Here is a 12,547-nt window from a genome sequence, read left to right as displayed (position 1 = left end):
TTAAAAATTGACATGATGTCTCTGTAATGCCGTTACAACCCACTCATTTTTTCTATCCATTGTATTGTATATACGTACAGTACCTTTTAGTTCCTCAAGAGGCATGAGCAAGGTGCTCAAAGTAATCCTAACTGTACAAAACAGGCTGTCATAAACCTATTGATCATGTTGTACACTACATAATGATAATTATAGCCTTATGCAATGGTAGAAGAAAGGTCCAAAGGACCAGAACAAAGTCACAAAGGAAAAGTGCATTTTCTTTCATTCAATTACTTTTCAAACATACATATCGTCGCTGTCCTGTGAAAAACACTTACCTCCAATTTTGGAAACGTTTTAAATTTTCACATTAATGCGATGTCTGTAACGCGGAAACACCACTCATGTAAAAATAAGAAAATGAAAAAAAAAATGGAGATCAGTGTTTTTCACATGGCAGCGACGATATGTACCGGTAAGTGAAAAACAGACTGGTAATTAACAATTTGCGATAAAGCATATTAAATGTTAATTTTCTCCATTCCTTCTCCTTCTTATTTACAACAAGGATATAGACTTCAACTTCCGTGAAATATGTTGCCCCCCCTGTGTGAAGGCTGAAGAAGTTCACCTATAAATACTTTTTCCTGAGTGTTTAAAATGACTCATGAAGAAGGTGAGAGAATCACGCAAATCCATTCCCCCCCCTCATTTAAATTTAGCATGATGGAAATTGCTGTTCAAAATGCAGCCGCTGTAGACAGACGATACACAAGATAATTGAATTTACCAGCGTCCATGTTGAAATCATTTACTGTCATCATTGGAAATTCAAAAATGTTGTTCAGTAGTGACAAACAAAATCCCGCCTTGAATTCTACCAAATGGAGAATATAATTGCCTCAATAACATCAAGGTATTTTACGAGTGTTACCTGATAGCTTTCAGTTGTGCTGCAATGCACTCACTCCCTTTTCCCAGGGCCGTCCGGCTGTTATAATCCGAGCGGCGTTGGGGCCGGCTGGTGGATGTTTGGGGAGCAACGGGCAGCAGTCACAGCTGTTCCCAGATGCATACGTGATGCCATTTGTCCCGCTCTGTAATCCCCTGGCGGAAAGAGGAGGGGGGGGGCGTCACTTCTGGACCATGAAATCGGGTACAAATCAAGAGCGCGTATAGCAGCAGCCAGCTGGCACGGAGGTCTCACTCATCGGAAACAATCAAGTCAATGTTTACAGCCTGAAGGGGCGACACCAACCTGAACACAGAAATAAACAGTGTGGAATTATGTCATTTGGATTGTTTTAGAACCTGCAAATAAGTGCTCCGCTCCAAGATACACAAGCCAACGAGTGCAAGTTGTCGTTTCCTTTCAGTGGTGTAGGTCAGGGAACAAGACGAGTTGACTAACGTATGCCAATCAAAACAATTATCCATCCATCCAGCCGTTAAGATATCACTCATACTCTTCAGGATAACGGGGAGCTGGAACCTAGCTGACTTTGGGTAAAAGATACACTATAATAATAATAAATAATAAAAGACTAGTCCCAGTTAGTACCCAAGCTTCATCAGCTTATCTGCCCTACTTATTACATCTTATTCCTTTAACCTTGTTCAGCATTCTAAAAGCGGTGACATCTGCTCAGAGGGGGTGGGGGGGCACACGCACACTTGTTGCGCCACCAAAAATAGTGCGTCCGTGCCACGCGGTCATGACTTAGCAAAGAACAGAGGTGTAGGGCTGACAATGGTACAGACTGCTTGCTTTGTGTGTGTGTCTGTGTGTGTGTGAGTCTGTGTGTCTAAAGAGGCATGCTTAAGCGTGACCCAGGGCCACCTGTGCGACCTCAAAGCCTTTGCGCAAAGACACTTCATGGCATGGCTCAGATGCAAAGATTTTACATGGTTGACAGTTCAACTTGCAAACTTCAAATTACGAATGGGAAAAAAAGTGAGGGCTTTATTTTGTTTTTCAGTGCTCGTAAACATAAAGGGCTTCTGCTAGCTTGTTTTGTTGTTTGCTCAAACGTGTTTGAGGATTAGTCACGAGAAAATCCTAGTTGTTTCTTTGAATGAATGTTCAAGAGACAGTAGATGCAGCTGGTTTGGAAAGCAGTCGTATAGCTACATGAGGGCAATGTAAATTATTCTGTAAAACCGAAAAGATGAAGCCAGCCGGCTTTAGGCGGGAGCCAAGGAGGTATACTCTCAACTGGACACCAGTAAACCCAGGGTACATGTAAACAACATTTGAATTCCGCAGTTAACCTAAGATATCCACCACTGCAAACGATGGTAATGAAAGGACGATTTCATTGGGTGTGACGTGCAACCATGAGATTTGAACTCTGACCCTTTGAACTGAGAGGCAGACACGCTTACCACTTACCACCGTGCTAGAGAACTCCAGAGTCATAATTGCGAAATGATGTTAGATAGTTCAAACTGAATCTTCCCGACTGATCACGAAGAGTAAAAAAAATAAAATAAAATACATCATTTTTTTTACGTGTCAAAAAAGTGTTAACATTTTGTAATTTAGAGGCAAAGTGCGGCAAGTAAGGACATCAAATGTTCCTGACCTGAGTCCCGACTGACCACTTAATAGCGCTTGCTGTGGGGGAATATCGTCCTCAAACAAGCTGTCGGTACTCCTGTGAGGGCCGAGGGTCAAAGGCCATGTTGTAAAAGTACCTGGGAAAAGCTTCGAAAACAGTTCGACTGTGTGTGGTGTCATCACTCAGCCCGTCACATAAGGCTGCCTTTCGTCTAATTGGTAACGTGACACTTGGGTCTTACTGCATCCTTGTCTGGTAAAAACATTATAAAAGTGGTGGAGACTGGAAAGTATCCAAAAGGCAGTCATCAAAAGGTCGTTCTGCTGGGACAAGACAATTATGTATGACGAAGGAGGGTTGAGTGAAACAGCAGACTGATTTCGATCTGGTATTATAGGAGCAAAACTAAGCTGTTACATATTTTTCAACCTACTCCACAGCCTTAGATAATTTTCTGTTTTGAGTGACATTGCCTTTGAGGTATTCATTTTGGTTTTGTTTGGTGTTGTGTGGATTGTCACTGGTATTATTTGTACACCACTGCAAACTACAACTATGGTAATTAACAGATGATTTTTTTTTTTTTAATTAAAAATGTAATATCATTTCTTGTGAAAGTCTAAACATAGTCAGGAGACCTCTAACTTAAACATATAGCATATGGCTCTTCCAGATTCTTTTTGCAAGCCTCCATCCATCTCTTAGTGTGAACATTTTCCACAGAGGATCACCCAAACACATTAATCACACATAAGACACATTTTACTGAAATAACAATAAGGAAGGCATTCTCTGTCACTGGAGAGTTGAGGGATTGAGCATCAACTTGCTGCAGATGGTGTCCGGGATGAGTCTGTGTGGATGGTAAGCACTCAAAGAATGTGTGTATAAACATGCATCTCTGAGTGTGTAGTGATGATGGCTACAAATAGACAGGGTGGAGAGTACGGAGGCGTCTAAGATTAGTGTGCCCCCCTGACTTGGCCTGCGGATGCCAACCATCACCGTCATTCCTCTCTGACACATTTCACAGCACGCTGGGCAATGAAGTTATATGATTACCGGTTTCGAGATAAAAAGCCGTTTCAGAGCAAAAGAAAAAAACGATATTGACACGACGTACACATTAATTTTGGTCATTTTCAAAAGTGATTTTTTATATTATACACCTGGGAATTCCTTATAGCAATGTGGCGAAAGTATGCTGTCATTTTTTTTGTTTTTATTTAAAGAGAATTCAACTAAAACTTTTTCTTTTTTTTTTTTCAAGAATATGTTCTATGCAGGCCCATTAGTTGAAACAGGACACTCTGATTAATATTGTGTTTATGGAATATAGCAAAATCCACCCGTTTTTAGCCATCTCAGAGGTCGGCCATTTTGTCACTTCTGTCGACTGAAAAATGACATCACAACTGCTCAGGGCTCAGGTAATGACCAATCACGGCTGACCTGTTTTCTAAAGCTGAGCCGTGATTGGTCGTTACCTGAGCCCTGAGCAGTTGTGATGTCATTTTCAGTCGACAGAAGTGACAAAATGGCCGACCTCTGAGATGGCTAAAAACGGGTGTATTTTGCTGCTTAACTCATATTCCACAAACGCAATATTAATCAGAATGCCGTGTTTCAACTAGTGGGCCTGCTGTGAACATATTCTTGAACAAAATGTGTTTGGGTTGATTTCTTCTCTAAATGCCTTTTTAAGCATGTCAATAGGACAGTTTTAGTAATCCTAGATTTTCTTTGCAAATGAAATGACTCAAAAGAGGCAGTTTGAACTGTTAAACATATGGCGAGCAATGTTGGATCCAGTGATTTCCCACAGAGACGAGGGAAACAACTTGCGGAAATGAGAATAGATGATCATGTGTGGGTGGGTGTTTTGTGTATACAGTATTCACTAGAGTCGGCATATATGTGTGTGCGTGAGAAACTGTCCGTGCGAGTGTGTCTGATGAATTCCGACCGCACAGAGGATTCGTAAGGTGACCCAAACTCCCAGTCAGGTGCAGAGCTGAGCATAAATGGGAATTTGTGCGCGTGAGGCGGGAATGTGGCTGGGAAAGCACAGGATCTAAATCCATAGTGGACAGCTGTTGGTGTGCGTGGGAGGGGGTGTATTTTGTGTGAATGTCGCGGCAATGTGGCGAACGAAAGGCTTGTGTGATGATATTTGCATTTCCTCATTCTGAAATGAATTTTATAGCCAGTTCAAAGGACGGTGACAAAGTTGCGGATTAGTGAGTGAAACTTGAAGCTCTGACACGACAACACTTCTGCCTCTTGCAGTCCAACAGATTACCCAGCATGCATACAGCGGAAAGCCGGCTGCAAATATCCACAGTGGCACAGTTCAGGCTATAAGCATGCGGTTTTGTGCAGGTGTTGAATGCTGAACATCCCAGACATATTCGGGAGATTCATCCATGGAGGAGCCAAGGCAAAGGAATGATGGTCAGAGTGAAGAGAGACTGGATCATCCCTCCAATCAGAGTTCTGGAAAACAGCAAACAGGTCCCAGAAAACCTGGTCCAGGTAATATATTGGTTAGACACAGTTGGTAAAAATCGGAATATCTTCAACACGCTTCTTTTTAAGTCAGACCCTTAATCAAAGTCACTATATTCTCTCACAGTATGTTCAACTATATTGAGCAATATTATGCTCAAAGTGCTAACCAAATTACCCAAAATAAGAGATAAGTCATGTAAAATGCATGAAATATACAACTACCCGACTTCTATTATTGGTTCGGATTGACAAATCTCTAATCAAAAGGCCGCTTTAGATTCAACCCCCTTAAACTCATTGCCCGCCCAACCCCAAATACAGGCAACTAACATGATCTCCTCTCTCCGACCAGATTAAGTCGGACAAAATCTTCACAGGCGAGGTTATCTATAAATTAGAGGGTCCAGGTGTGGATCAGGCCCCCAAAAATTTCTTTGAGATTGATGACAAAACAGGAGTCATCAGAAGCAAGCGTCCACTGGACAGAGAGAAGTACAACAGCTTCACGGTAAGGAATTATTTATGACTGGGGTATACATACAAAAAAAGTGTGTGTGTATATATACGTATATGTATGTATATGTGTGTGTGTGCGTATATATATATATATATATATATATATATATATATATATATATATATATATATATATATATATATTTTTTTTTTTTTTTTAACTGTGAAATCACAAAGGTGTGCTTTACACACTACCACTCACTCAATGAGCCCTTTGCAGAATGTTCCCTCAAAGCATATGTGCCTCAGGCATGACTGCCAGAGGTCAACTTTTGAAGGACTTTACAGTCGTCAAGGGAGCCACTTCCCAATGTTTTGGACAAGCTGACTGTGCTGTAACCCATGATGTGTGACCAAACATCCTTCACACGTTTGCTCCCACTTGATCCATTCTATATAGATGACGTACTAGAAATAGTCTTGAACTGAATGTTGAATAGTTCCTTCATGGAGATGTGAGATTTGGTAAAAAAAAAAACGAACTTAAATTACGCTTGTTTAATTTTTGGTGTGTAGTTGAAAGCCTTTGCGCTCTCGTCCAGTGGAGAGAGACTGGAGAACCCAACCACCATCGAAATTGTAGTTCTGGACCAGAATGACAACAGACCTGCCTTCACACAGAAACAGTTCACTGGTGCTGTCTCTGAGTTCTCCATTCCAGGTAAATCCACATTGCACACTGTCTTCCTAAAGTTTAGAATCACAAATAATAATTCGATCAGAGAGTCCCATTGGCTAATCATCTAAAAACGTTTTGAACAGGTACATCAGTCATGTCAGTGTCAGCCACAGATGCAGACGACCCAATGACAGAAAACGCTTTTCTCAGCTACTCCATTATTGGCCAAGAGAGCATCCCACCCAATGCGATTACAAAGACCATGTTTGGCATCAACAACGAGACGGGAACGATCTACACGAGAGATGTAGGCCTTGACAGAGAGGTAAAACGCCCTCAAGCCAAATTGTTAACTGTTATACCGATTATTGGAAATGTATTCAATATACTGTACCGATATAGGCTACACTACACTATAACTGCAACTACGTACACACCCCTCCAATAGTTTTGTGGACCCATGAGACAAAAATTAACCTGACTGTCTTGGCCCACTGAATGAAGTTAAATTCCATTGATGTGTTGTTACATGACGGCGGCAGCAAAATGAACTAGATGCAACCAAACTGGTTGAGGGATCCTACATTATGCAGCAAAATAATGGCGCAAAACAAACTACAAACAAAAAAGAGTCGGAAAAACAAGTGTAAGATTTTATGCCGGCCAAGTCAATCTCCAGACTAAAACACAACAGAGCATGCATTCAATTCATTCTAGAGGAAAAATGAAGGGATCGGCCACACTGTTGTAACACTTTGGACAAGACTTTAAATGTTATTGTTGCAGTTGACTCATATTGTCCTCTTCCCCAGGTGGTGAAGACCTTCAGGCTAATGCTACGAGTTGCTGATATGGGTGGAATGGGGCTGACAAGTGAAGGTGTGGCCATCATCCACGTGTCTGACATCAACAATCATGCACCGCAGTTCCACCCTAGCTCGGTGAGCCCTCTTGGGAAAAGACCACAGAGAATTAAATGATTCAAGCAGTACAGTTACTCGTATTTATGAGCTGTGTTTTGTCCGTCTGGTTCATCCAGTACAGCATGACAGCAGTGGAGAACAGAATGAATTACGAGATTGGTCGTGTTAATGTGACAGACATTGATGATCGTGGAACAGGAAACTGGGAGGCGAAATATTTCATCTCCAACGACCCATACAGAAACTTTGCCATCACAACGGACAGTGTTACCAACCAGGGCGTTCTGATGGCGGTGAAGGTGAGGTTGAACCGCTAGCATAAATAAGAGAGATGCGATTACATGAACATGTCTTGCATAAAAATTACCGTTCAAGGACAACACAAAATTGTTGAACAGCAAACCAACATTAAGTGCAAGAACTCCTTTAGTTTTTTTTTTTTTACCAGAAAAATCAACTCACTCAAATTTTAATATTATGTTCGTCCTGCATAACATTCCAAATCCGCAAAGCATTTTTTAGCCCTACTCACATTGGCAGACACATTGTAAGACCCAGTGTAAGCGCAACTAAGACATGTCTGCCATCAAGTGGTGACTGGTCATATTACAACTTAAAACTACAGTCGATCCATGCATATTTGCAGTTCAGGACCATTTTGTTTACTTTTCAATATTATATTTTTTATTATATGTATATTTTTTCATATTTTGGATTTTCTTTTTTTTTCTTTTTTTTTCTTTTTTTTGGGCAGAATTTCTGCTCCATTTCCTTCTGTTTTTCATGGCAAATGAACACTGAATGTTTATTAGGGTTTCTGAAGAATTTGGGCGGTATGTAAAAGAAAAAAAAAATCCCTCCCAAGTTTTATTTTTTTTAAAAATCCTTTTTTGGGAGAGGGGGTTTTAATTGAAGGGGGCCTCTCAGGTTGTGGGTCGCTAGTTGCCCATCCCTGATGTATATTCCGCACTGTGTATGAATTGTGTTAACATAATCCAGTTAGGATATGATAATAAAAAAAAACGACCAAAATTAGTCGTTTTTGCATAATCGTGTACATATTCATTTTATCACACATGACTCACAAAAATGCACTCCCTCCAAAGGTCAAATGTAATCATGGCAATGACTCTATTCTATGTATACTTTGTCTTGCAGCCTTTGGATTATGAGGCACAGAATGAGCACATTCTGTTTCTGACAGTGGAGAATATCAATCCGCTGAGCGACAAGGCTCCTAACTTGCCAGTGAGCAGTGCAATAGTCGTGGTCACCGTTGTCAACGAAAACGAAGCGCCACATTTCAGGGAAGACCCAATACGGATTGTGGTACCTGAATCGGTGGCTCCTGGAACACTCCTGAAAAGCAATATCGCATTTGACCCCGATAATTCTGACCTACGGTATGAAGATATCAGTCGTGTTTTCTCATTTCATTCTTCGCTTCATATGTGACCCCGAAGATCTTCCTTTGCTCTTTGTGCTGCAGGTATGAGATAAGTAAAGATCCTGAGAGGTGGTTGGACATCAACAGACATACGGGCGACATTACTGCAAAGAGAACCTTCAACATGCGATCGCAACATGTTAGAAACAACATCTATGTCGCTATTATCAAGGTTACAGGTCAGTCCTTTCTTCAAATTGTTCTATTCATAAAACTCATTCAGTGCCAGACATTTTTAGACACTCTTTTACCCTAACATTTTGAAAAAAAAAACAACATATATATATATATAAACAAGTTCCTGGCTTTGAATGGCTGGACTGTAAAAATACATATAAAAACGTTTTTGGCACTGAATGAGTTAAAATTCCTCACGTTGACATTTCCATAGGTAGGCCTACATACAATCTGAACAGGTTCTTGTGTTAACATATGTGGCACTGCTCCACCTTACAGATGTTGGCGGCGTGTCAACCACTGCCAGCGTGGCCATCACTTTGAAGGAGACCAATGACTTTCCCCCAAATCTCGTTCCACTCAGCGGCACTGTGTGCAGGGATGCGCGAAGGGTAGATTCTGGATTGGCGCTGACTGCTGAGGACGACGACCTTCCTCCACACGCTGCACCATTCGTCTTTGAAATGCCTTATGATGTGTCGATCAACTGGACTGTCATTCAAGTCAATGGTAGGGTAATGGCATTCGAAGAATGCGGACAGACAACGGGCCAGTGGATGTGCATGACTAATTCAGCGCACATTTGCCTTCCTAAATCGTCAGAAATCTTTTTTTATTTTTTTTTATTGATGCATTCCCATGTGTGCCCTTTTTGACTTCAGATACCCATGCATCGCTGCGGCCTCTTGTAGACTTGGAGGATGGAGAATATGTCGTCACGGTGTTAGTGTCAGACTCTGGAAACCCGATACTCAGCTCTTACGCTCAGGTCAACGTCACGGTGTGTCTCTGTGACTCGTTCGGAGACTGCAAGTCTGAGGCGGGGGCAGTGTTCGTCTCCAGTATGGGGATCAGCTTCATCGCGCTTATCGTCATCATGGCCAGTATTGGCCTCCTTTTATGTGAGTCACACTTTCCACCTGTCATTTATTGCTACCGTCTGGCAATACTTTTAAAAGAAGGATGATTTCAAACTACGTGATAGCGTCCATGTGTCAAACCTGCAATGCTAAAAGTAGAAGAAAAAAGTTACTTAAAGTGGAAGTCAGTCCAAACATTTTTTCCAGAATATGTTCTATGCAGGCTTACTAGTCTAAACATGGCAGTCTGATTAATATTCCGTTTGTGGAATATGGGAAATTCACCGTTTTTTTTAGCTAGCTCAGTGGGCGGCCATTTTGTCACTTCTATAAAAGTGGGTGCATTTTGCTGCTTAATTTATATTCCACAAACGTAATATTAATCAAAAATGCCGTATTTCAGCTAGTGGGCATGCATAGAACACATTCCGGGAAAAAAATATTTTGGAGTTGACTTCCTTCTTAAGGTTGCGCTTTTGGTTTTGAAACAATAATTTGGGGTTGAGATTGAAATTCATATTAATCAAGTGAATACATGTTAAAACTAATCTGGTAAATATCTGTGCATCGTATCATAATCAGTCACAAAGGTGTTGTTTCACAGTGCTGCTCCTCTTAGCTGTGGCAGTAAGTTCTTGTGGCAGACGCCATCATATCAGGAAAGGAACCAGTCTGCTTGTGGGGGATTCGGAGGACGACATAAGAGACAATGTTCTCAACTACAACGAACAAGGAGGGGGTGAGGAAGATGAGGTAAGGCTTCCTGATTGATGATTTAATTTTATTAGCAGCAAGATGTAGATGTTTGTCTCAACATAATTCAATCAAGCACCCTTGGAAGCATACCGCGTTTATATGAGTTCAAACTTAAGTCACCTAAGCCTCAAAGTTGCTCATTATTCACAAGTCCTTTACAGAGGATATCATATGGATTTTAATAATTCAATCATCAAAAAAACAGTTACTTTAAAGTTGCACAGAAACAACCGCGTTTTTTTGTAATGTCGACGCTGCATTTCCAAAGGTGAGAGGGGACGATGACAAGGAGCAGTACAGACTTGAGAAAAGGAACTTTGACTTGTCCGAGCGAGGGCGCTATGACAAAAACACTGACCAATCACCATCCTTGCAGAACGCCTTTAACATCGACCTGTTGTGGAATCCTCTTGATGCACCCTTATCGCCCATGCCGCACTACCCAGTCGCTGGCGCTCGAGGCAAGCAGCCCGTGAGAAAGGACGCGCCACATAACTTACCGTCTCCTGCCTACCCACGGAGGCCCCCAGCAGATCCCGCTGATATCGAGGACTACATCAGCGACGTGAGATGCTTGCGCATACCTGACCAAAATCCCACAAGTGGTCGCTTTTGACGTGTATATATGTACACACTTTTGGGGTGAAACAGGTTCTTCAGTTGCCACAATAGCCAATCTGCATCCAGGATGTCCTCTTGATTCATTTAAACTTCATTTTGAACAAAATAATAATAGATTACAACGTGTGTGTTGTTTACAAACACAACACCTAAAGTTTTGCAGATCCCTGTTTTCTAACAACAGCAGGAATTGGAAATAAATACGTCCTGTGTAGAAGGGGAAGTCAACCCAAACATTTTTTTTTTCAAGAATATGTTTTATGCTGGCCCACGAGTTGAAACAAGGCATTCTGATAGATATTGTGTTCGTGGAATAAGAGTCAATCCACCCGTTTTTAGCCATCTCTGAGGGGCGGCCATTTTGTCACGTCCGTCGACTAAAAATGACATCACAGTGACTCATGGCTCAGGTAACGACCAATCACGGCTGACCCTGTTTTCTGAAGCTGAGCCGTGATTGGTCATTATCCGAGCCCTCGGGGTGTGTGATGTCATTTTCAGTCGACAGAAGTGACAAAATGGCCGCCCCCGAAGGGGTGGATTTTGCTGCTAAACTCATAATCCACAAACGCAACATTAATCAGAATGCTGTGTTTCAACTAGCGGGCCCGATGGGAACATATTTTTTGAAAAAAAAAATGTGTTTGAGGTGATTACCTCTTTAAACATAACTTTAAGGTCAATTACACAACTACGTCATTATTGCGATTGGCTGAAAACCAACCCAGGGTGTAAAAAAAAAAGTCGGCCAGGATAAGCTCCAACTCATCCACCCTGATGAGCACAAGCATTAAAGAAAACAGATGAGTGAACTATGCCACATTTTGGCATGTTGGCAATTTACACACAAGTTTCTATGAAGCGTTTCTGTTTCTCTGAGAAGGCGCTGAGACCTTGGCATGAACGCCTTGTCTTATTTCTTGCCCGCAGGGTCTGGAGGCCGCAGATAAGGATCCTAACGTGCCGCCGTACGACACAGCCCTGATCTATGACTATGAGGGAGAGGGCTCACTGGCAGGCAGCCTCAGCTCCATCGCATCCAGCAGCTCGGACGAGGACCAGGACTATGACTACCTCAACGACTGGGGACCACGCTTTCAGAAACTGGCCAACATGTATGAGCCACGTTAGGCGGGAAGGTGACCTTTTAAAGGGAAGTGTCGTACGATCCGATTCAACGCCAGAGAGCAAAACACTCCATGCTTTTAGGCGTTTCACCGGACACGGACGAGATATTGTCCATCACTGTGTGCCAAAAGGCGCCATATCGGACCACTGGTCTTAAAAGAGTGTTTGAGATAATAGGGTTTTTTTGGTGGATATTTGGATGCAACTACAGAGTAAAAACCCTTTGGACTTATTCAAATCTTGACAAGGGTGCTCAGGAAAAAAAACAAACAAACAAGTAGGAGCTGAACATGTTGGAATGATAGTCCATGATGGATTTGATTTATCCCCAGACTGGATTGCCTGGAATGTACTTCTTTTTTTATATTATTTTATAAGATGTATTTGATGTGTTTGTCATGTTTATTTGTTTGATCATCATAAATACAGTTGCATAATATTCCTGG

General features: G+C 41.7%; 1 protein-coding gene and 1 long non-coding RNA gene across 7 annotated transcripts in view; one reads left to right on the top strand and one right to left on the bottom strand.

Annotated features, from left to right (window-relative positions):
• The window catches only part of LOC147149739 (uncharacterized), a 19,825-nt gene extending 18,600 nt beyond the window's left edge, over positions 1-1,225 (bottom strand). Inside the window, exon 1 of one of the 2 annotated variants that reach the window (XR_015086075.1) lies at positions 917-1,225. This is a non-coding gene — a long non-coding RNA (uncharacterized LOC147149739). The remainder of the gene's footprint in view (positions 1-916) is intronic. The other variant, XR_015086074.1, reaches the window with a different exon arrangement.
• Positions 1-12,547, top strand: part of cdh15 (cadherin 15, type 1, M-cadherin (myotubule)) — a 22,283-nt gene extending 9,736 nt beyond the window's left edge. For 3 of the 5 annotated variants that reach the window (XM_086025128.1, XM_086025126.1, XM_086025125.1), the window contains exons 2-14: positions 4,926-5,078; positions 5,407-5,562; positions 6,087-6,231; positions 6,333-6,514; positions 7,002-7,130; positions 7,229-7,411; positions 8,271-8,515; positions 8,602-8,738; positions 9,016-9,246; positions 9,399-9,638; positions 10,201-10,349; positions 10,729-10,917; positions 11,904-12,547. In XM_086025128.1, the coding sequence (XP_085881254.1) occupies positions 4,992-5,078; positions 5,407-5,562; positions 6,087-6,231; positions 6,333-6,514; positions 7,002-7,130; positions 7,229-7,411; positions 8,271-8,515; positions 8,602-8,738; positions 9,016-9,246; positions 9,399-9,638; positions 10,201-10,349; positions 10,729-10,917; positions 11,904-12,104 (2,274 nt within the window). In that variant the 5' untranslated portion in view covers positions 4,926-4,991 and the 3' untranslated portion in view covers positions 12,105-12,547. Of the gene's footprint in view, positions 1-350; positions 458-550; positions 659-4,925; positions 5,079-5,406; positions 5,563-6,086; positions 6,232-6,332; positions 6,515-7,001; positions 7,131-7,228; positions 7,412-8,270; positions 8,516-8,601; positions 8,739-9,015; positions 9,247-9,398; positions 9,639-10,200; positions 10,350-10,728; positions 10,918-11,903 lie in introns of those variants that run through there. The other 2 variants (XM_086025127.1, XM_086025129.1) reach the window with 2 other exon arrangements.

This window comes from Filicampus tigris, chromosome 3 (assembly GCF_054856515.1).
Source record: "Filicampus tigris isolate MCC_2025a chromosome 3, RoL_Ftig_1.0, whole genome shotgun sequence".
In the NCBI taxonomy this organism is placed as follows: domain Eukaryota; kingdom Metazoa; phylum Chordata; class Actinopteri; order Syngnathiformes; family Syngnathidae; genus Filicampus; species Filicampus tigris.
The sequence above is the reverse complement of the archived record's forward strand: the minus strand, read 5'-3'. Positions and strand labels throughout refer to the sequence as shown.